This window comes from Salmo trutta, chromosome 3 (assembly GCF_901001165.1).
Source record: "Salmo trutta chromosome 3, fSalTru1.1, whole genome shotgun sequence".
NCBI lineage: Eukaryota > Metazoa > Chordata > Actinopteri > Salmoniformes > Salmonidae > Salmo > Salmo trutta.
In genome coordinates this window covers 54,127,458-54,151,385 of record NC_042959.1, presented here as the reverse complement: position 1 = coordinate 54,151,385, position 23,928 = coordinate 54,127,458, and the positions used below count along the sequence as shown (strand labels likewise).

The following is a 23,928-nucleotide window of genomic DNA, read 5'->3' as shown; positions in this document are numbered from 1 at the left end:
GTCATCCGTTTCGAGAAAGTACCTGCGTAATTGCGCACCCAACTCACTCAGGTGCTTCTCTATATCACATTTGACATTGTCCGTAAGCTTGAAAAAAATATCATACAATGATGGAAAGACCTGTGTGTTGTCCTTGTTAACGCAGACAGAGAAGAGCTCCAACTTCTTAATCATAGCCTCAATTTTGTCCCGTACATTGAATATAGTTGCAGGGAGTCCCTGTAATCCTAGATTCAGATCATTCAGGCGAGAAAAAACATGACCCAGATAGGCCAGTCGTGTGAGAAACTCATCATCATACAAGCAGTCCGACAAGTGAAAATGATGGTCAGTAAAGAAAACTTTAAGCTCGTCTCTAAATAAATAAAGAACGTGTCAATACTTTGCCCCTTGATAACCAGCGCACTTCTGTATGTTGTAAAAGCGTTACATGGTCGCTGCCCATATCATTGCATAGTGCAGGAAATATAAGAGAGTTCAGGGGCCTTGCTTTAACAAAGTTAACCATTTTCACTGTAATGTCCAAAACGTTCCCTTGGCAGCAAGAGCCTCTCGGTGGATGCTGCAGTGTACCCAAGTAGCGTCGGGAGCAGCTGCTTGGACGCACGTTACCACTACACTATGTCTCCCTGTCATGGCTTTTGCGCCATCAGTACAGATACTAACACGTCCATTTGATGACACAAAGCTGTCCAGTACTTTCAAAATATCCTCTCCTGTTGTCCTGGTTTCCAGTGGTTTGCAGAAGAGGATGTCTTCCTTAACTGACCCCGCATAAACGTAACAGACATATACCAGGAGCTGTGCCAGGCCCGCCACGTCTGTTGACTCATCCAGCTGTAACGCATAGAATTCACTGGTTGTATGCCAAGCAGTAATTGTTTCAAAACATCTCCTGCCAGGTCACTGATGCGTCGTCAAACAGCGTTGTTTGATGAAGGCATTGTCTGTATAGGCTTTTTCCCTCAGCCATATCCACGGCAGCAGGAAGAATTAAGTCCTCCATAATAGTATGGGGCTTGCCTGTCCTAGCCACTCGGTAGCTCACCATATAACATGCTTCTAGCCCCTTCTTATTAATGGTATCTGTTGCTTTTATACACGTCTTACTACTCAAAAGTAGTCTTAATTCTAGCTCAAAAAACTTGTGGCCTATTTTTCAAATTGGCATGTTTTGTTTCTAAATGTCCGCACAAGAGTGAATGTTTCATCGAGTTGTGAGATAGTAGTTTTGCACATAACACTGTGGCTGAGGAAAGGCACTACTCCCAATATAAGTGAACCCCAAATCAATGGAAGTTCTCATCATATTTGCGCCTCTACGATGGTCCAACGTCCCAACAGGTTTGGTGCTTCCCGGGTAAGGGGGCAGTAGCGCTTTGGTTGCATCAGATTCACAACTGTCAGTGTACATGCTAGCTAGGCTAACAACAAATGTAGAATTACTGATGCTAGCATTGGATGTGCTCCCGGAGTCTCCTCTTCACTGTTGACGTTGAGACTGGTGTTTTGCGGGTACTATTTAATGAAGCTGCCAGTTGAGGACTTGTGAGGTGTCTGTATCTTAAACTAGAGACTAATGTGCTTGTACTCTTGCTCAGTTGTGCACCGGGGCCTCCCACTCCTCTTTCTATTCTTGTTAGAACCAGTTTGCGCTGTTCTGTGAAGGAAGTAGTACACAGCGTTGTACCAGATCTTCAGTTTCTTGCATGGAATAGCCTTCATTTATCAGAACAAGAATAGACTGACAAGTTTCAGAAGAACGTTCTTTGTTTCTGGCCATTTTGAGCCTGTAATCGAACCCACAAATGCTGATGCTCCAGATACCCAACTAGTCTAAAGACCAGTTTTATTGCTTCTTTAAATCAGCACAACAGTTTTTAGCTGTGCTAACTTAATTGCAAAAGGGTTTTCTAATGATCAATTAGCCTTTTAAAATGATAAACTTGGATTAGCTAACACAACGTGCCATTGGAACACAGGAGTGATGGTTGCTGATAATGGGCCTCTGTACACCTATGTAGATAATCCATTAAAAATCAGCCGTTTCCAGCTACAATGGTCATTTACAAAATGAACAATGTCTACACTGTATTTCTGATCAACTTGTTATTTTAATGGACAAAAACGTGCTTTTCTTTCAAAAACAAGAACATTTAAGTGACCCCAAACTTTTTAAGTGACCCCAAACTTTTGAACAGTTGTGTGTGTATATATATATATATATATATATATATATATATATATATATATATATATACACACACACACATAGATATACACACACACACACACACACTTGTTTTTTGTTAATGTGAATCCCATTTTTATTTGGCGTACCCCTGACAGCATTGAGCATACCTGCACTAGCATATTGTTGTTTCCATACCACCTTTCATTACCAAAGAAAATCCTCTTTATCCGAAGTATGGCATTCTCTGACACAGGTAATGTGAATTTGTTCCAAGATTAGCCTTGGTGAGACTAGTGAGTCTTCTACAGTGTAGTCATGTCATTTTCTCATTGACAACCTCAGAAGTTACACATATTACATTTGGAGAACTGTTCTTATGAGACGGAGTGCAAACACAAAAGTGAACTCTCATTTCCCCTCAACTTGCGTCACTACCCTCTGTGATATCTCCAACTTCCCGCGGCCCAGCAGAGGTCAAACAATACCTGCTCTGTGGCTGATTTCCATAGCTGTCTAAAAGCATGCCTGATTAGATAGGCCAGCAATGTGCAATGCTTCCTTCCGCCATGAGCTCCCCCCCCCCCATCATCTGCTCCAGTTCTCCTTAACCAGTCTGGTTCTGACCGTTCTACATGTATACACCATCAGTGACGGACATATGCAAAGAAAGAACAGGGGTAATTTCCGCACTGTCGCTCAGTCATTTTATGGCCTACATGCAAGAGGGTTTCAATGACATGTCATTTTATTTTGCATATCATTAAATAAATTGAGACTGGATGCATTACATCTTGTGGCACTCGGAGATAAAATACTGCTTTGGTATCAAGACATGATTAAATATGCAGAAGAAAGTCAAGTTGGTAAATTAGTGTGAGTAACAGGATGTGGTTAATATTTGCTTCAACAGCTGCAACGCTATGATTGTGGCGTAGACTGAGCTGTCAGATGCATTATGTGGAAAAAAAACTCTAAAACTTAAAAGCTAAAAAGGTGGTCACTGACGTTATGCAACATTGTGAAAGATCTTTGGACTGCTGTTAACTTATTTTATTGGGAACTCAGAGGTTGAGGCACCCAAGAGGTTCTGCTGGACTTAGTTTAATAATGATGTTTCTGACAACTGACGCTGCAGCTGAAGTGATACCGTGGTGGAGGTCTGCCTATGACACACATACAGGCGTGGTTACCACAGAAGCTTAATTTCTAGGAAATAACCTCACAGTGCATGTTCGGGGGATATGGTGTGAATAAACACATTTGACTGTGTGTATGTAGATGACTATGTACAACACAGGAATTCATTTGTGTATGGGTTTACTTTTCAGCACCAGAAACTAGCACAGCGCAGACGTCACTGCTGTCTTTTCACAAAATCTCCCTCCCTTCCGAGAAGTAGTCTCAAAGTTCACAGCAGGTTAACAGTCAAACTTCTGCTTTGAGACAATTGCAGCCACAAAGTGAATAAAGTCACATCCTTCATTCATAGCGGTTACAAAAGTGAATAAAGTTGCATGATTTTATCCTTTAAATAATTTAACTTCAGGAAATTAAAGGAATTTGCCAGCAAGATGCATCGGGAGGGTTAGTACTAGTTTGTTGGGTGGAACTGCTGTACACGTTCACTGTCCAGATGATCTTGCCTCTATTGAACCAATGCCAGATACCATGTGCAATCTTTATGCTCATATTTAAAACGTATACCTGCGAACACATTTCATTTACATGGATATAATTTGGAAATGAAACACTTCAAATACAAATCAGCATAGTCTTGAGAATGGGATTTTCAATTGACTTTCAAACAAGTACCCCCTTCCCCCTCCCAGTAAAGCCTAGTGCAACAGCCACAACATTTCCTTAACCAGGAAGTCGCATTGCATCCACGCAAATGCATTGCCAGGCAAGACTGGCAAATCTACCCCAAGGAACAGGAATATGGACTTCTGAATGTTGTGTAGGCGAGATAGGGGCTTTATGACATACATACATGTCATAAGACAATTAATTGCATGTAAAATACAGCCTTTCTGCTGTAAGCACTTTCCATTTTCAATGCCCATAACCTGGGTATACCTTCTTAGTTGAATTCTAAGGCCCTCAGTGGTCAGTTCAATGCAGGTTCTGTCTTTCTTACACAAATCCCTGTATGTACATGTATGACTAATATCACAAGGAATAGAAACAAGTCATTTGAGCCAACTTTATGGTCAGAGGCAGATCTTTGTCATTGTGAATTATAGCTATTAGCTAGTGCTTTTCCATCTTGATTATTTAAAAAGAGAGTTGACAATTTGCAGATGAATTAACTTTGTACGAGTCTAAATTCAACTATACATTTATTACAAAAATAAAATGTCTGTACTTTTTACATTAAATAAAAGCGCAATTTAACAAGTCCATTAGATTTAAGTTGTCAGATGAATATATTTGGAGAGTGTTGCCGACAACTACCAAATATCCTCAAATGACCCCTCAAACAAAAAAGGCACCAAAATATTGATGCGGAAAGAAAGCAAACTTGAGCTTGACAACAAAGCACCGTCCCAATTCAGTCCGTCATAATAATCCAACAGACTGACCCTCTTCTTTGACTAAGCAGGACATCACTGGGTAGTCATTCCAACCATGGTGATATAAGGATTTCAGAGAACTTGCAGGAATAGTCCATTTTCTTCTTTGAAAAAAAGTAACAGGTAAGTCTTTTATAGTTCAATTCACCTGATGAACATGGCGAGTGTTGCCCCAATCCCAGCAACTCCAGCAATGGCTAGGAGGGTGTTCCTTACTGAGGACTCAGGATCTTGTACATGAAAGAACTCTACAAATCCATTCTGAGAAAGAGACAAAAGGCAAAGTTAGGTTCATGATTAGCTATTGAACAACTAGACTAAATAAGATGAACTGTCCTCAGATTAGCTCACATTTTCAAATGACTCATGGACCACATAGATGACTCACCCAAGCATTGTTTTTGATCAGCCAGTCACTTTGGTCAGAGAGGAGATATTTGGCAATCTCTTGGCCCACCAACTCAACGCAGTGTCCCCTGCCCCTCTCCTTCAGGTGCTGGCTCACCACTGCTCCAAATGCCACCAGGCTGGCGATGCGACCCCAGTTTGTGATCCCATCACTGAACATGGTCTTGGCCACAGAATTGATGACGCCCATGTCATCGCATCGGTCATCCAAGTCAAGTTTGGCGACCATACCTAAAAATATATTTTTTTAAATATAGGTCTGAGTAAAACAAACTAAACATATTACTGATAATATTGCTATGTTATTAACCAAGTTAGCGCATGAGCTCAGTACCATCTTTAAACAGAAAATTAGGATATACAGTGCCATAAGGATCTATGGAGATCATTACTGTAAATCTACGTACCATTGTATGCGTATCGGTGCTTTGCTATTACGTCCTCCACCACTCGCTTCATCGTCGTAAGAGGCTTGCTTTGTTTCCATCGAGGGTGAGACAGTCCTGTGTAGTCCCCCAAAAAATTCTCAATGAGTTGTCTGGTATCATCTTCCAATACTTCATCGCCCGATGGACAATTCGATAGTTCAGGCCCACATTCTGACGCCATCTGGGGAGTGCACGGCAAAGAGTCGTCATTGTTGCTTCGGTCTGACAAATGATTATCGAGGCCGTTGCTTTTCACGACATTCACTCCTAACGTCGTGGGTCGTGGTGGAGTATCGCCAGTCCCATTTCCCATGTCCACTTTAGACTTCGGTGACGCCCCAGCACATATGGCCCCAGCCCCGTGGAAATAGTACAACGGCCTAGCATCATCAGCTAGGTACGAAGATCCTCCATTTTGAAAATGCAACATCGTAGTTGTGGCTCGTGTAATCGAGTTCGACAGACTCATCTTGGCTTAACGTTTAGATAAAGAAACAAGCTTTTGAAAAATAAATAAAATATACACTTCTAGCTGTTATTTTACGAAAAGCTAGTGGTGAGCTATTTTGTTGCTCAAATACCACCCATCGTTGACTGCTAACTACAACCAGTGAGTCTGGTGCGGAAATGACCAACCTTTTGTCTTGTAACCTTTGAAAAGACGAAAGTGGGAGGGACTTCGACTGCCTCTCCCATTGGGCCCCCTCTTCCTTGAATTAGATTTACATATCTATCTGGGATGTTTTTCTAATAACATTCAGATAAATACATCCACGAGGAGAGGATATAAAAATGAATTTTCTCTGCATTGAGCGGTACAGATAAATACATTTTACGTTTTGATTGGCTGGGGACAGTGTACACTTTGCTATATCCCTTCAGAGACCATTGATAAATAGTGAATGCGGAGTTCTGCTGTCCCCTGGTGGCCAATGACGGGTTGTGATCATATACTTTGTATGTAATTTATCAACATAAAGTGGAGGTATCCTGCCCTGTGTAGCTAGAGACAGTTTGTTGGTTATTGGTTTCTGTTGTAAACGTCAACAGGACTGGTGATCAAATCAATAATGTGAGAAGATCATTGAAAAGAGCAAAAAGTAATTGATATTCATGTAAAAGTTTATTTCAAATACTGACAAATTCACTCCATTACTTCCACACAACTGAAACATTATTAGTACTCATGTACTTTCAAACTCCTTAAAAATCAATATTTTGTTTTGTCTCCAGCTCCACAATCAGCATATCCTTATGTAAACCCCCAGTTATTGGGAGCAAGGGTGCTCCAGATATCCCTGCAGTTATCTTGGGCCAGGATAAACTTTTGTTGTAGTTATGCAGTGAGTAAGATAACATTAAAACATATTTACTGTATGCTAAACAAAAACAGGTTAGGTAAGTAGCACAAGGTATTTTAGAACACACAGTCATTTTCATTTGTTTACATTCTGGCACATACTTATCATGGTTGAACAGGAGACATGGTATTTTAACATACCCTCCCTACAGTTGAAGTCGGAAGTTTACTTATACTTAGGTTGGAGTCTTTAAAACTTGTTTTTCAACCACTCCACACATTTCTTGTTAACACACTATAGTTTTGGCAAGTCGGTTAGGACATCTACTTTGTGCATGACACAAGTCATTTTTCCAACAATTGTTTACAGACAGATTATTTCACTTAATCACAATTCCAGTGGGTCAGAAGTTTATGCACACTAAGTTGACTGTGCCTTTAAACAGCTTGGAAAATTCCAAAAAATGATGTCATGGCTTTAGAAGCTTCTGATAGGCTAACTGACATCATTTGAGTCAATTGGAGGTGTTCCTGTGGATGTATTTCAAGGCCTACCTTCAAACTCAGTGCTTCTTTGCTTGACATCATGGGAAAATCAATAGAAATCAGCCAAGACCTCAGAAAAAACAATTGTAGACCTCAAAAAGTCTGGTTCATCCTTGGGAGCAATTTCCAAACGCCTGAAGGTACCACGTTCATCTGTACAAACAATAGTACGCAAGTATAAACACCATGGGAACACGCAGCCGTCATACCGCTCAGGAAGGAGACGCATTCTGTCTCCTAGAGATGAACGTACTTTGGTGCGAAAAGTGCAAATCAATCCCAGGAGAGCATCAAAAGGACCTTGTGAAGATGCTGGAGGAAACAGGTACAAAAGTATCTATATCCACAGTAAAACGAGTCCTATATCGGCATAACCTGAAAGGCTGCTCAGCAAGGAAGAAGCCACTGCTCCAAAACCACCATAAAATCCAGACTACGGTTTGCAACTGCACATGGGGACAAAGATCGTACTTTTTGGAGAAACGTCCTCTGGTCTCATGAAACAAAAATAACTGTTTGGCCATAATGACCATCGTTATGTTTGGAGGAAAAAGGGGGAGGCTTGCAAGCCGAAGAACACTATCCCAACCATGAAGCACGGGGGTGGCAGCATCATGTTGTGGGGGTGCTTTGTTGCTGGTGGGACTGGTGCACTTCACAAAATAGATGGCATCATGAGGAAGAAAAATGGTGGATATATTGAAGCAACATCCCAAGACATCAGTCAGGAAGTTAAAGCTTGGTCGCAAATGGGTCTTCCAAATGGACAATGCTTCCAAAGTTGTGGCAAAATTGTGGATAAATGGCTTAGGGCCAACAAAGTCAAGGTATTGGAGTGGCCATCACAAAGCCCTGACTTCAATCCTATAGAACATTTGTGGGCAGAACTGAAAAAAACGTGTGCAAGCAAGGAGGCCTACAAAACTGACTCAGTTACACCAGCTCTGTCAGGAGGAGTGGGCCAAAATTCACCCAACTTATTATGGGAAGCTTGTGGAAGACTACCTGAAACGTTTGACCCAAGTTAAACAATTTAAAGGCAATACACTCAATTAGTATTTGGTAGCATGTAAACTTCTTACCCACTAGGAATGTGATGAAAGAAATACACCTTTCTACTATTATTCTGACATATCACATTCTTAAAATAAAGTGGTGATCCTAATTGACCTACGACAGGGAATTTTTTACTAGGATTACATGTCAGGAATTGTGAAACTGAGTTTAAATGTATTTGGCTAAGGTGTATGTAAACTTCCGACTTCAACTGTATATATCTCTCATTGCATTGCTCCATGCAAAGCCAGACAGTGCACAAAAACTTAGGAGAGGAAATCTTGATTGCTGTTGTTTCAACAACCTTCATTTCACCATATCCAATTATATTATTTGACACTTTAATAAGCCATGCTACAAATATTTAGGATTCTGCACGGTCTTTCTGTTCAAATTCAAGTACCAAGTTGGTGTCAATTAAATTTCAACTCTAGCTGGCCAGTTCCCAAAATGGATTGCATTGATCATGGGTAAAATTTCAATTCATATCTTAATTGAAATGGAATTAGACCCAACCCTGGAGTGGTTAGGGAGTCTCCCATTGGCAGACATTCATGGTAGGACTGGGTCCGATTGTTTGAATCCTAGGACAGGCGTTCTTTATTAGGGTAATATCTCAGTTTCAAAGATTTGTCATCGACTGAATCAGCAGCATTTACACATTCATATTATACAGATTAATGTCTCTGTAGTAAAAAAAAAAATATATAAAGCTGAAGTAGTGTATTCAATGACAGGAGAAAGGAAACATTGAATCAGAGAACTACAAGTAGTGAAATCAACAGAAAAAAAACAATCCTCAACCCCCAAAAGCCTATTTACAACAGTAGCACATTCCTACTAACCCAGACAAGCACACTCAATGCCAATGATCTTCTTCCCTGCAATTAGACACAGGGAATATTCAAAAGGTGCCAAGATAGGAGTGATCAAGTGTGTATTGTGTGATACATTGAGATAGGATAACTAATTCAGGTGATAACATAGCCTACAACCTCTGACCTTTAAACCAGAGTACAAGCATTTTACTTTTGTATGATTTATCTAAACACACCTCTGACCATAATTATTTGGCAAGTTGTACCATACCAACAGGTGTGAGCAGGGTCAACTAAGTCCACACTCACACTTTGCCCCCCTCTCCTGTCATAAAATCCCTTCCCTTTGCCAGGCGTCAAGTGAGCATATCTCTAAAACACGCTGTGTCCCAGTTAGGTCTGTGTGAGCCAGGGGCCAGTCAGGGCCAGTTTATCCGGTGGCCGACTGTTTACCCCATTACTGACGTTACAGATTTTTATATTTAGAATGTCAATACGTAAGGCTATATGCTTTAGCAGTACACTAGGAGGCTCCTACTATGTTGAATTTGAAGGAGAGACCGAGGAGAGGTTTAGCAACTAATGTAATTGGGAACTAGGCAATAATCTTCTGTGACTGGAAGAGTTTCTCAACAGGAACTGCCATTAACAGTGAAAAGAGCCAGATTGTAGTAAATGGCTAATACGTGACAATGAACAAACAACCCTTTAATGAAGACACAAATCATACCAAATGTCAAATTTCTCAACACAATACAGAAATATACACTGAATTGATCCCCTACAAATCATTTAGGCTTTTTGATGTGATGTAATTGCCACAGAACTGAGATTTAACTTGAATATTAAACAGTTGCTTCATTTCCCAGCCTTAAAAATGATACATGGGTATTCAGTTTGCTTTGCCATTGCTTTCACCATGGGCAGCCTACAGACAGAGTGTGTGGATTGTCAGGACATTGAGAGGAAAGGAAGGAAGGTGTGGAGAGTGACCATGGACATTCCAGGGCTCCATTTGGTTGCTTGCTACTTCCTATCAGTCGTCTAACCCCTCCAGATTTGCACATTTCGATACATGTTACAATCATGCAGCATATTTAAAAAAGAAGAGCAACAGGGAGTCAAGAATTAAAGCGACATGAGCAGAAAATGTGCAGTTTCATATCTGTTTGTTCAGGTCAGCGTGGACAACCTTGGATTTTTGTTTGACAGAACATGAGATAAAGGAAACCACAAATCAGTTTCCACTTTTCCCTCTGATTACCGCTCCCTTCCTTTGGATACTTTTCCATGGTTCCCTTCCCTCCCAGATTTGGTGTGCAAGCAAAATACGCAAACATCTACCCCCAGCTTTAACGAGAACATCGAAAAATGTGGAGCGATCATGGTTCCCAACTCCCTCGTCAACAACATATTTTGGTGTCGTTCGGGATGCAAAAACGTACTGTACATAATACAAAGTGCATTGAATTCAGCCTCCCCGATGGCACATCTACTTTATGTACCTCTGAACACCAAACCAATACATAAGGGAGGCGGTAGAGCAGAGTGCGCAGAGGGCAGAGCTGTGTGGAGAGATGGTAGAAAAGGTCCCAGTTCACCTCCCCTCCCCACCATACCCACATACAAGCAATATGTACTGACTTTCACAGCTCTCCCCGATATGTTAAAGCCAAGTGGAGCCTGGAGATGACTAGGGGGGAACATTGTTGGGGAACAGGTGAGGAACGTTAGCTGGGGGCCTGGTGGATGGGTGGAGGCTAGGCTAGCCTGCTAGTTTGCTGGTCACCAAGGAGGACCTCCTCTGGGGCAGGTCCTGTGGTGTGGGAATGTGGTCCCCCGTGACGAGGTTCTTGTCGGGGCCCGCCACGGGCAGCTGTTTGTTCTTCATCTTGGCCTTGGCCATGTTGTAGTCACCTGAGTCAAAGTATTTTTGCTAGGTGGGGGCAAGAAAGAAGGAATCCATTTCAGGTTGTCTTGAGTAGTTCTGCTAGTTAAAATTAATATAGGCAGATTTTCATTGATGCTGGTTTATTCAACAAAAGCAATGTCGCAACAACAAAAAAATTGCGACGTGTCATGGAAACGGCAGAAATAGTAGAAACGTTCTAAAGATCTTACATTTTTATCCGTTCGATGGGTGGATTTTCTTTTGTCCAACTTTCTTTATTGCAACAAATGGAAACAATGTTTTTGGGATAAATGTAGTTACAGTGGCAAGAAAAAGTAGGTGAACCCTTTGGAAATACCTGGATTTCTGCATAAGTTGGCCATAAAATTTGATCTGATCATCTAGGTCACACCAATAGACAAACACAGTCTGCTTAAACTAATAACACAAACGATTATACGTTTTCATGTCTTTATTGAACACACCGTGTAAACATTCACAGTGCAGGGTGGGAAAAGTATGGGAACCCTTAGATTTAATAACTGGTTGACCCTCCTTTGGCAGCAATAACCTCAACCAAACGTTATCTGTAGTAGCGGATCAGACCTGTACAACAGTCAGGAGGAATTTTGGACCATTCATCTTTACAAAACTGTTTCACTTCATCAATATTCTTGGGATGTCTGGTGTGAACTGCTCTCTTGAGGTCATGCCACAGCATTTCAATCGGGTTGAGGTCAGGACTCTGACTGGGCCACTCCAGAAGGGCTATTTTCTTCTGTTGAAGCCATTCTGTTGTTAATTTACTTCTGTTTTTTGGCTCGTTGTCCTGTTGCTTCACCCAACTTCTGTTGAGCTTCAATTTGCAGACCAATAGCCTAACATTCTCCTGCAAAATGTCTTGATGAACTTTGGAATTCATTTTTCTGTCCATGATAGCAAGCTGTCCAGGCCCTGAGGCAGCAAAGAAGCCCCAAACCATGATGCTCCCTCCACCATACTTTACAGTTGGTATGAGGTTTGGATGTTGGTGTGCTGTGCATTTTTTTCTCCACACAGTGTTGTGTGTTCCTTCCAAGCAACTCAACTGTAGTTTCATCTGTCCACTGAATATTTTGCCAGTAGCGCTGTGGAACATCCACTTTTGCAGACTTCAGAGGTGCAGCAATGGTTTTCTTGGACAGCAGTGGCTTCTTCCGTGGTGCCCTCCCATGAACACCATTTTTGTTTCATGTTTTACATATCATAGACTCATCAACAGAGATGTTAGCATGTTCCAGAGATTTCTGTAAGTCTTTAGCTGACACTCTAGGATTATTCTTAACCTCATTGAGCATTCTGGCTGTGCTCATGCAGTCATCTTTGCAGGACGGCCACTCCTAGGGAGAGTAGCAACAGTGCTGAACTTTCTCCGTTTATTGACAATTTGTCTTTCCGTGGACTGATGAACATCAAGGCTTTTAGAGATACTTTTGTAACCCTTTCCAGCTTTATGTAAGTCAACAATTCTTAATCTTAGGTCTACTGAGATCTCTTTTGTTCAAGGCATGGTTCACATCAGGCAATGCTTCTTGTGAATAGCAAACTCAAATTTTGTGAGTGTTTTTTTATAGGGCAAGGCAGCTCTAACCAACATCTCCAATCTCGTCTCATTGATTAGTTGACTACTGACTCTAATTAGCTTTTGGAGAAGTCATTAGCACAGGGAGGGGTTCACATACTTTCCCCAACCTACACTGTGAATGTTTAAATTATGTATTCAATATATACACAAAAAATAAAATAATTTGTGTGTTATTAGTTTAAGCACACTATGTTTGCCTATTGTTGTGACTTAGATGAAGATCAGATCAAATTTGATGACCAATTAACGTAGATATCCAGGTAATTCCAAAGGGTTCACATACTTTTTCTTGCCACTGTATGTCCCACGTAACTATAAAGCGCCACTACACATTTTAATTCTAAATGCCTACTGCTTGCAAAATCTATTTTTTCTACTATAAAATAATGTTTCTTTGCAGGACAAGGATTGTCCTGACTTTCAAGAATGCCTAAATTGCTTCGCCTTGCTTTTCTGGATGTAAGTTTCAATATCCAATTATTTCAGCTCTACAGGAGTGCAAGTTTCACCATGGCGATACATTGGCACATGAGAATTTTAGAATATGGAAATTAGTCAAATATTGCATTCTATACATGCTGGCTTTCACTGGCTATACCCGAGATATGAAACAGATGTGTGGGAGGGCATAGAGGCTGTCGCCAATTTATTACTGCGCAATTTGCCTAAATGGGTAATGGAAACACTTCAACCACTATTGTTATTCGACACTGTAGGTTTTGCTAAAAATATTATATATATATTTTTTTAGGTGCGAGGTCATTACGTCCAGCTGTATTTATTGACACAAGATAGTTAAACGGAAAGTTAAATCTCTTTTCTTTGTGAACTTTCTAAAATGTTGACAAAAAAAATAAAAATATCTGGACAAATGAATTGAAACATCGCTACTGCCACAGACATACCAAGGCAATCTGAGATCCTCATAAATGCAGAACGTATTGAAATGTCTTAAAGAGGAGTATTCGAAGCCTATGCGATTTCCTAGTCAAGTGGTAAACAAGGGTGTGTAGGCGTTTGTTCCAGGCTCACTAACATGCTGAATCAAAAGCATATATTATCTGTGGCTCTCCAGGAGAAGGGTTCCACCTACCCCTTTCTGTAGCCTCTTCATGAGGAAGTCGGAGCCTCCAGGCTTTTGGCCCAGGCCGGGGTACTTGGCCTTCAGCTTGACCTCTTCACCCTTCACAAGGTTGGCATTCTTTTCCTGAGAGTCCTGTCCAGACAAAGAAAGTATTTCGATGTGCCGTCATATGGGTGCTACTTGCTATGTGCAAGGAATTTAGCTAAAGAGGAGAAACATCTAAACAATAGGCTTATGTAGCCTACGCCTATATATCCTTCATCATAATGTCAGCCATGATGCGCAGAGAAGAACAAGCATAGGCTTTTAAAATAGACATTCTCCATTTAACTGTCCTGATGCCTAGTCACCTTACCCCTACAATTATCTACCTCTATTACTCCAGTATCCCTGCACATTGTAAATATGGTACTGGAACTGACTGACCCTGTATATAGTATGCTTACTTACTTTCTCGTGTTATTCTTATTTCTATTTCTTGTGTGTTTATGTTCTACCTTGTTATTTTTAGTATTACATTGTTATTGATTACTGCATTGTTGGGTTTAGAAGAAGGACATTTCCCTGTACTTGTGACATTAAAACTTGAAACTAATAAGGTTATAAGATGGTCTGATGATGACAAAACAAGATTACAGGGCTGGCACTGTGTACTTCAGAAAGGATTGCATCTGAATCATATAGCCTAACCCTACTCATATTCAGCTGTGAAGTGGGCTGACGCCATGAAAATGACTTGAGGGAGTTGAAGCGTCTTCATGGTATGAGTCAAAATCTGCATGCTCTCCTGCAACACTCTCTCTCACGCCCTCATGGTTGCCTGCGATAAACAACTCACTCAGGAGACGAGTGTTATGATTGAGTAAGAATTAAGTGACTAAAAATCAGCTTCACATCCATTATTTCCCCATATCTCTCACACTTTTCCTCAGCCGATGTGGACAAAACAGCCTTGTTACCCGTTTCCCCATCCCTGACATGTTATTGGTGCCATAAAAACAGATGGCTTTATGAGGGGAAAACAGTTTGTCTGCAAATATGTACAAGCCATGGTTATTTATGGTTATTGAGAAAAATATTATACAGAAACAGGCCTTGAGTAATTGCTGACCAAAGTCTAGGTACACAGAGCTTGCAGAGTGGTTCTAGTGTTCACATGACACCTTCATGCTAAAGCGGTTTGTAAGGTGTAAGCCTATGGTTTACTGGAGACTCCTGCACTAGACAAACTGGTTTACCCTTTACTGCCAGTGTGGAGTCCATGGACAGATGCCAGTGGAAAGTAGGCTAACAGGACACACCTTGTTATTGCCCACAGTCCAGAGACTCTGGGCAGAAGTCAGCAAAACATGTATTCTCTATTGGGGCAATTCCACAGTAACAGAGTGAAGCTGAGACTGATTTTTCACTTTAAAATGTCAAAACAAAACCTAATGATTACAAAGTTAAACAAACCATACAACTCTATGCACAAGGACTACTTATAACAATTTCCACAGAAAATGTTGCAATTTTTATTTTATTTTTTTACTTACAGAACAGTGCAGATGCGAAGTTTGGTAACAGAATGACAGCACAAACCATCATTCTGTTTGTATCTGCACTGTTCTTCAAGTAAATGTGTTTTGTCAATTTTTTTGTGGAAACTGTTAAAAGTAGTCCTTGTGGATGCATGTTTTTTTTTTTTTTTTACTATGCAATCATTGTTTTTTAGTTTGACATGCATTTTAATTGGAAAAATCTGAGTCTCAACATCACTGTTTACACATAAATTATCTGGCTAAATAAAGCTAAGAAAACATTGAGAAACCCACAAAACACTGCAATCGAAGTATAGGAGAATATCTGCCATTCCATGCAGAGGACAGTAAACGCAAAGCTTGCTGGAGCAGGGATAACAGGTGACTCAGGGTAGAGAAGCAGATGAACAGATTCCCTTGCTGATTCCCTTGGATCCATTACAAACATTTAAAAGTTGCTATATTCAGCCCCAATGAGGGAAAATGCAAGAGTGGACTGGATACTTTTCACTCCCTCAAACGGTTCCAAACTGCTAGACCCATAGTAGCTAGCTACCATGAAATGTTATTTTCTCACATGACCGGTTTCGCTTCTTGTCATTATATCAAAATACCATTGTATTAAAAGCACCCATTATCATTGATAAAACAAAGTATAGCATCAGTACCTTCCCTATACCTGCTAGTCAATGAATATTGATGATATGACCAGTGGGTTTGTCAACAGACCACTGACCTTCACCAGCATCCACTCAGGATGCTGCCTGTACAAGTTACTTTTCATCAGTGTACTCCATTTGATAGATGTCACACTAATATATACTGCTCAAAAAAATAAAGGGAACACTTAAACAACACAATGTAACTCCAAGTCAATCATACTTCTGTGAAATCAAACTGTCCACTTAGGAAGCAACACTGATTGACAATACATTTCACATGCTGTTGTGCAAATGGAATAGACAACAGGTGGAAATTATAGGCAATAAGCAAGACACCCCCAATAAAGGAGTGGTTCTACAGGTGGAGACCACAGACCACTTCTCAGTTCCTATGCTTCCTGGCTGATGTTTTGGTCACTTTTGAATGCTGGCGGTGCTTTCACTCTAGTGGTAGCATGAGACGGAGTCTACAACCCACACAAGTGGCTCAGGTAGTGCAGCTCATCCAGGATGGCACATCAATGCGAGCTGTGGCAAGAAGGTTTGCTGTGTCTGTCAGCGTAGTGTCCAGATCATGGAGGCGCTACCAGGAGACAGGCCAGTACATCAGGAGAAGTGGAGGAGGCCGTAGGAGGGCAACAACCCAGCAGCAGGACCGCTACCTCCGCCTTTGTGCAAGGAAGAGCAGGAGGAGCACTGCCAGAGCCCTGCAAAATGACCTCCAGCAGGCCACAAATGTGCATGTGTCTGCTCAAACGGTCAGAAACAGACTCCATGAGGCTGGTATGAGGGCCCGACGTCCACAGGTCGGGGTTGTGCTTACAGCCCAACACCGTGCAGGACTTTGGCATTTGCCAGAGAACACCAAGATTGGCAAATTCGCCACTGGCGCCCTGTGCTCTTCACAGATGAAAGCAGGTTCACACTGTGCACGTGACAGACGTGACAGAGTCTGGAGACGCTGTGGAGAACGTTCTGCTGCCTGCAACATCCTCCAGCATGACCGGTTTGGCGGTGGGTCAGTCATGGTGTGGCATTTCTTTTGGGGCCGCACAGCCCTCCATGTGCTCGCCAGAGGTAACCTGGCTGCCATTAGGTACCGAGATGAGATCCTCAGACCCCTTGTGAGACCATATGCTGGTGCGGTTGGCCCTGGGTTCATCCTAATGCAAGACAATGCTAGACCTCATGTGGCTGGAGTGTGTCAGCAGTTCCTGCAAGAGGAAGGCATTGATGCTATGGACTGGCCCGCCCGTTCCCCAGACCTGAATCCAATTGAGCACATCTGGGACATCATGTCTCGCTCCATCCACCAACGCCACGTTGCACCACAGGCTGTCCAGGAGTTGGCGGATGCTTTAGTCCAGGTCTGGGAGGAGATCCCCCGCCACCTCATCAGGAGCATGCCCAGGCGTTGTAGGGAGGTCATACAGGCACGTGGAGGCCACACAAACTACTGAGCCTCATTTTGACTTGTTTTAAGGACATTACATCAAAGTTGGATCAGCCTGTAGTGTGGTTTTCCACTTTAATCTTGAGTGTGACTCAAAATCCAGACCTCCATGGATTGATAAATTGGATTTCCATTGATTATTTTTGTGTGATTTTGTTGTCAGCACATTCAACTATGTAAAGAAAAAAGTATTTAATAAGATTATTTCTTTCATTCAGATCTAGGATATGTTGTTTAAGTGTTCCCTTTATTTTTTTGAGCAGTGTATATACACATACACAGTTGAAGTCGGAAGTTTACATACACCATAGCCAAATACATTTAAACTCAGTTTTCACAATTCCTGACATTTAATCCTAGTAAAAATTCCCTGTCTTAGGTCAGTTAGGATCACCACTTTATTTTAAGAATGTGAAATTTCAGAATAATAGTAGAGAGAATGATTTATTTCAGCTTTTTTCTCTTTCATCACATTCCCATTAGGTCAGAAGTTTACATACACTCAATTAGGATTTGGTAGCATTGCCTTTAAATTGTTAAACATGGGTCAAACGTTTCAGGTAGCCTTCCACAAGCTTCCCAAAATAAGTTGGCTGAATTTTGTCCCATTCCTCTTGCCAGAGCTGGTGTAACTGAGTCAGTTTTGTAGGCCTCCTTGCCCACACATGCTTTTTCAGTTCTGCCCACAAATGTTCTATAGAATTGAGGTCAGGGCTTTGTGATGGCCACTCCAATACCTTGACTTTGTTGTCTGTAAGTGATTTTGCCACAACTTTGGAAGTATGCTTGGGGTCATTGTCCATTTGGAAGACCCATTTGTGACCAAGCTTTAACTTCCTGACTGATGTCTTGAGATGTTGCTTCAATTAGAGGTCGACCGATTAATCAGAATGGCCGATTAATTAGGGCCGATTTCAAGTTTTCATAACAATCGGAAATCGGTATTTTTGGACGCCGATTTGGCCGTTTACATTTTATATATATATATATATATATATATATATATATATATGTGGTGAAAAAAGTATTTGATCCCCTGCTGATTTTGTATGTTTGCCCACTGACAAAGAAAGGATCAGTCTATAAGAATAACAACAAAAATATCCAGAAAAACGCATGTCAGAAATGTTATAAATTGATTTCCATTTTAATGAGGGAAATAAGTATTTGACCCCCTCTCAATCAGAAAGATTTCTGGCTCCCAGGTGTCTTTTATACAGGTAACTCGTAAAGGGAGTGCTCCTAACCGCAGCTTGTTACCTGTAAAAAAGACACCTGTCCACAGAAGCAATCAATCAATCAGATTCCAAACTCTCCACCATGGCCAAGACCAAAGAGCTCTCCAAGGATGTCAGGGACAAGATTGTAGACCTACACAAGGCTGGAATGGGCTACAAGACCATCGCCAAGCAGCTTGGTGAGGTGACAACATTTGGTGTGATTATTCGCAAATGGAAGAAACACAAAAGAACTGTCAATATCCCTCGGCCTGGGGCTCCATGCAAGATCTCACCTCGTGGAGTTGCAATGATCATGAGAACGGTGAGGAATCAGCCCAGAACTACACAGGAGGATCTTGTCAATGATTTCAAGGCAGCTGGGACCATAGTCACCAAGAAAACAATTGGTAACACACTACGCCGTGAAGGACTGCAATCCTGCAGCGCCCGCAAGGTCCCCCTGCTCAAGAATACATATACATGCCCGTCTGAAGTTTGCCAATGAACATCTGAATGACTCAGAGGACAACTGGGTGAAAGTGTTGTGGTCAGATGAGACCAAAATGGAGCTCTTTGACATCAACTCAACTCGCCGTGTTTGGAGGAGGAGGAATGCTGCCTATGACCCCAAGAACACCATCTCCACCGTCAAACATGGAGGTAGAAACATTATGCTTTGGGGGTGTTTTTCTGCTAAGGGGACAGGACAACTTCACCGCATCAAAGGGACGATGGACGGGGCCATTTACCGTCAAATCTTGGGTGAGAACCTCCTTCCCTCAGCCAGGGCATTGAAAATGGGTCGTGATGGGTATTCCAGCATGACAATGATCCAAAACACACGGCCAAAACAACAAAGGAGTGGCTCAAGAAGAAGCACATTAAGGTCCTGGAGTAGCCTAGCCAGTCTCCAGACTTTAATCCCATAGGAAATCTGTGGAGGGAGCTGAAGGTCCGAGTTGCCAAACGTCAGCCTCGAAACCTTAATGACTTGGAGAAGATCTGCAAAGAGGAGTGGGACAAAATCCCTCCTGAGATGTGTGCAAACCTGGTGGCCAACTACAAGAAACGTCTGACCTCTGTGATTGCCAACAGGGGTTTTGCCACCAAGTACTAAGTCATGTTTTGCAGAGGGGTCAAATACTTATTTCCCTCATTAAAATGCTAATCATTTTATAACATTTTTGACATGTGGTTTTCTGGATTTTTTTGTTGTTATTCTGTCTCTCACTGTTCAAATAAACCTACTATTAAAATTATAGACTGATAATTTCTTTGTAAGTGGGCAAACGTACAAAATCAGCAGGGGATCAAATACTTTTTCCCCCCACTGTATATATATATTTTTACCTTTATTTAACTAGGCAAGTCAGTTAAGAACACATTCTTATTTTCAATGACGACCTAGGAACGGTGGGTTAACTGCCTTGTTCAGGGGCAGAACGACACACTTGTCAGCTTGGGGATTCAATCTTGCAACCTTACGGTTAACTAGTCCAACGCTCTAACCACCTGCTTTACATTGCACTCCACGAGGAGCCTGCCTGTTACGCGAATGCAGTAAGAAGCCAAGGTAAGTTGCTAGCTAGCAATAAGCTTATCTTATAAAAAACAATCAATCAATCATAATCACTAATTAAACTAGTAATATCATCAATCATGTGTAGTTATCTAGCCTGTCCTGTGTTGCATATAATCGCTTTGCTACACGTTGCTCCAACCATAAACATCAATGCCTTTCTTAAAATCAATACCCAAGTATATATTTTTAAACCTGCATATTTAGTTAATATTGCCTACTAACATGAATTTCTTCTAACTTGGGAAAATGTGTCACTTCTCTTGCAACAGAGTCAGGGTATATGCAGCAGTTTGGGCCACCTGGCTCGTTGCGAACTGTGAAGACTATTTCTTCCTATCAAAGACAGCTGACTTCGCCAAAACGGGGGATGATTTAACAAAAGCGCATTTGCGAAAAACGCACAATCATTGCACGACTGTACCTAACCATAAACATCAATGCCTTTCTTAAAATCAATACACAGAAGTATATATTTTTAAACCTGCATATTTAGCTAAAAGAAATCCAGGTTAGCAGGCAATATTAACCAGGTGAAATTGTGTCATTTCTCTTGCGTTCATTGCACGCAGAGTCAGGGTAAATGCAACAGTTTGGGCCGCCTGGCTTGTTGCGAACTAATTTGCCAGGATTTTACGTAATTATGACATAACATTGAAGGTTGTGCAATGTAACAGGAATATTTAGACTTGGGGATGCCACCCGTTAGATAAAATACGGAACGGTTCCGTATTTCACTGAAAGGAAAAACGTTTTGTTTTCGAGATGATCATTTCCGTATTCGACCATATTAATGACCAAAGGCTTGTATTTCTGTGTTATTAAGTTATAATTAAGTCTATGATTTGATAGAGCAGTCTGACTGAGCGGTGGTAGGCAGCAGCAGGCTCGTAAGCATTCATTCAAACAGCACTTTCGTGCGTTTTGCCAGCAGCTCTTTGCTGTGCTTCAAGCATTGCGCTGTTTATGACATCAAGCCTATCAACTCCCAAGATTAGGCTGGTGTAACTGATGTGAAATGGCTAGCTAGTTAGCGGGTGCGCGCTAATAGCGTTTCAAACGTCACTCGCTCTGAGACTTGGAGTAGTTGTTCCCCTTGCTCTGCATGGGTAACGCTGCTTCGAGGGTGGCTGTTGTCGATGTGTTCCTGGTTCGAGCCCAGGTAGGAGCGAGGAGAGGGACGGAAGCTATACTGTTGCACTGGCAATACTAAAGTGCCTATAAGAACATCCAATAGTCAAAGGTATATGAAATACAAATCGTATAGAGAGAAATAGTCCTATAATTCCTATAATAACTACAACCTAAAACTTCTTACCTGGGAATATTGAAGACTCATGTTAAAAGGAACCACCAGCTTTCATATGTTCTCATGTTCTGAGCAAGGAACTTAAATGTTAGCTTTCTTACATGGCACATAATGCACTTTTACTTTCTTCTCCAACACTTTGTTTTTGCATTATTTAAACCAAATTGAACATGTTTCATTATTTATTTGAGGCTAAATTGATTTTATTGATGTATTATATTAAGTTAAAATAAGTGTTCATTCAGTATTGTTGTAATTGTCATTATAAAAAAAATATATATAAAAAAAAAACTGGCCGATTAATCGGTACTGGCTCTTTTGGCCCTCCAATAATCGGTATCGGCGCTGAAAAATCATAATCGGTCGACCTCTAGCTTCAATATATATCCACATAATTTGTCTTCCTCATGACGCCATCTATTTTGTGAAGTGCACCAGTCCCTCCTGCAGCAAAGCTCCCCCACAACATGATGCTGCCATCCCTGTGCTTCACGGTTGAGATGGTGTTCTTCGGCTTGCAAACCTCCCCCTTTTTCCTCCAAACATAACGATGGTCATTATGGCCAAACAGTTCTATTTTTGTTTCATCAGACTAGAGGACATTTCTCCAAAAAGTACAATCTTTGTCCCCATGTGCATTTGCAAACTGTAGTCTGGCTTTTATATGGCGGTTTTGGAGCAGTGGCTTCTTCCTTGCTGAGCAGCCTATATGTTGATATAGGACTAATTTTACTGTGGATATAGATACTTTTCTACCAGTTTCCTCCAGGTCCTTTGCTGTTGTTCTGGGATTGATTTGCACTTCTCGCACCAAAGTACGTTCATCTCTAGGAGACAGAACGCGTCTCCTTCCTGAGCGGTATGACAGCTACGTGGTCCCATGGTGTTTATACTCCCGTACTATTGTTTGTACAGATGCGCGTGGTACCTTCAGGCGTTTGGAAATTGCTCCCAAGGATGAACCAGACTTGTGGAGGTCTACAATTTTTTTGAGGTCTGAGCTGATTTATTTTGATTTTCCCATGATGTCAAGCAAAGAGGCACTGAGTTTTAAGGTAGGCCTTGAAATACATCCACAGGTACACCTCCAATTGACTCAAATTATGTCAATTAGCCTATCAGAAGCTTCTAAAGCCATGACACAATTTTCTGGAATTTTCCAAGCTGTTTAAAGGCACAGTCAACTTAGTGTATATAAACTTCTGACCCACTGGAATTGTGATACAGTGAATTATAAGTGAAAACATCTGTCTGTAAACAATTGTTGGAAAAATGACTTATGTCATGCACAAAGTAGATGTCCTAACCGACTTGCCAAAACTATAGTTTGTTAACAGAAAAATTGGGGAGTGGTTGAAAAATGAGTTTTAATGACTCCAACCTAAGTGTATGTAAACTTCCGACTTCAACTGTATATATAGGGAAGCCTAATATCAGTGCAACACTTCAAATAACATTCACAAGGCATATGGGACTGAAAATGAGTATGAATCAATAGATCTAGCTTATACATCATAAAAGCTTTGTGTGACTGATCCGCTAGCATATAAGTGACTGTGATGATTGACCCTGGTTTCCATTGAAACACAGATTTCAAAGGATAGACTATAGTAGTATTGTTTGTATTTGTCTCGAAAGCCGGAAGACTCAACCTCAACTACTGCAGTGTCAGGATAGACCAATACGGCCCAGGCATATTTTATAACCTATGGACCAGCGAGCCACAATGGCACAAGGGAAAACGGAATAAATAACTCAATAATACGTTATTATTGATTATCGGGAGACACGTAAATCTTACTCAAAACCTTTACATAACATGTATACACACTGTCATTGTTGGTAAACGAGACGTTTACAGGTTTGATGCCATAACGAAAGCTAACTAGCTAGCTATCAATTCAAACACTTTACTTGTAACGCGTTACAACGAGCGAGCGTTATAGTTAGCTGGCCAACTCAAGATAGTGTCATGATATTAAACCCACCTGTTTTTCATCCTCATATTCCATCTGAGTATCTGATAGATTTTCAGACGACATTACGCAGCTATAATGGACTGGAAGTCCGATTTGCTTGAAACCCCAGGTTAGAATGTATGCAGGGGTGCTCCTCTAGCTTCCACAAATCTAACCTGCCTCTTGTGAACAAGGCTCCTCGACAAAAAAAAAAGCTAAATAATTTGTGACGCCGTCGTGTGGGATTGCCATTTGTGACATACATATACAGTAACCAATGGTATAAGGAAACACGTTGTATTAGA

General features: G+C 41.2%; 2 protein-coding genes across 2 annotated transcripts; both read right to left on the bottom strand.

Annotated features, from left to right (window-relative positions):
- Positions 1 to 2,302: 2,302 nt before the first annotated feature.
- Positions 2,303 to 6,238, bottom strand: LOC115178942 (induced myeloid leukemia cell differentiation protein Mcl-1 homolog). The gene is made up of 3 exons (XM_029740368.1): positions 5,583 to 6,238; positions 5,156 to 5,406; positions 2,303 to 5,028 (listed from the first exon to the last, which is right to left on the bottom strand). Exons 1-3 carry the CDS (start codon positions 6,070 to 6,072, stop codon positions 4,912 to 4,914), a joined length of 858 nt encoding a protein of 285 aa, XP_029596228.1. The 5' UTR covers positions 6,073 to 6,238; the 3' UTR covers positions 2,303 to 4,911.
- Positions 6,239 to 9,078: 2,840 nt separating this feature from the next.
- Positions 9,079 to 23,846, bottom strand: LOC115178926 (alpha-endosulfine). The gene is made up of 3 exons (XM_029740367.1): positions 23,654 to 23,846; positions 13,932 to 14,054; positions 9,079 to 11,259 (listed from the first exon to the last, which is right to left on the bottom strand). The coding sequence occupies exons 1-3, from the start codon at positions 23,705 to 23,707 to the stop codon at positions 11,089 to 11,091; spliced, it is 348 nt and encodes a 115-aa protein (XP_029596227.1). The 5' UTR covers positions 23,708 to 23,846; the 3' UTR covers positions 9,079 to 11,088.
- Positions 23,847 to 23,928: the final 82 nt, after the last annotated feature.

Bases quoted from the DNA above. Each gene is read 5' to 3' on its own strand.
- LOC115178942 (XM_029740368.1), bottom strand. From the start codon at position 6,072: ATGAGTCTGTCGAACTCGATTACACGAGCCACAACTACGATGTTGCAT. The intron at 5,407-5,582 runs GTACGTAGATTT...ATATATTTTTAG, and splicing joins GCACCGATACGCATACAATG to GTATGGTCGCCAAACTTGAC. The intron at 5,029-5,155 runs GTGAGTCATCTA...TCTCTTTCTCAG, and splicing joins TGATCAAAAACAATGCTTGG to AATGGATTTGTAGAGTTCTT.
- LOC115178926 (XM_029740367.1), bottom strand. From the start codon at position 23,707: ATGTCGTCTGAAAATCTATCAGATACTCAGATGGAATATGAGGATGAA. The intron at 14,055-23,653 runs GTGGGTTTAATA...TTGTCTGGACAG, and splicing joins AATATGAGGATGAAAAACAG to GACTCTCAGGAAAAGAATGC. The intron at 11,260-13,931 runs GTAGGTGGAACC...GCCCCCACCTAG, and splicing joins TGAAGAGGCTACAGAAAGGG to CAAAAATACTTTGACTCAGG.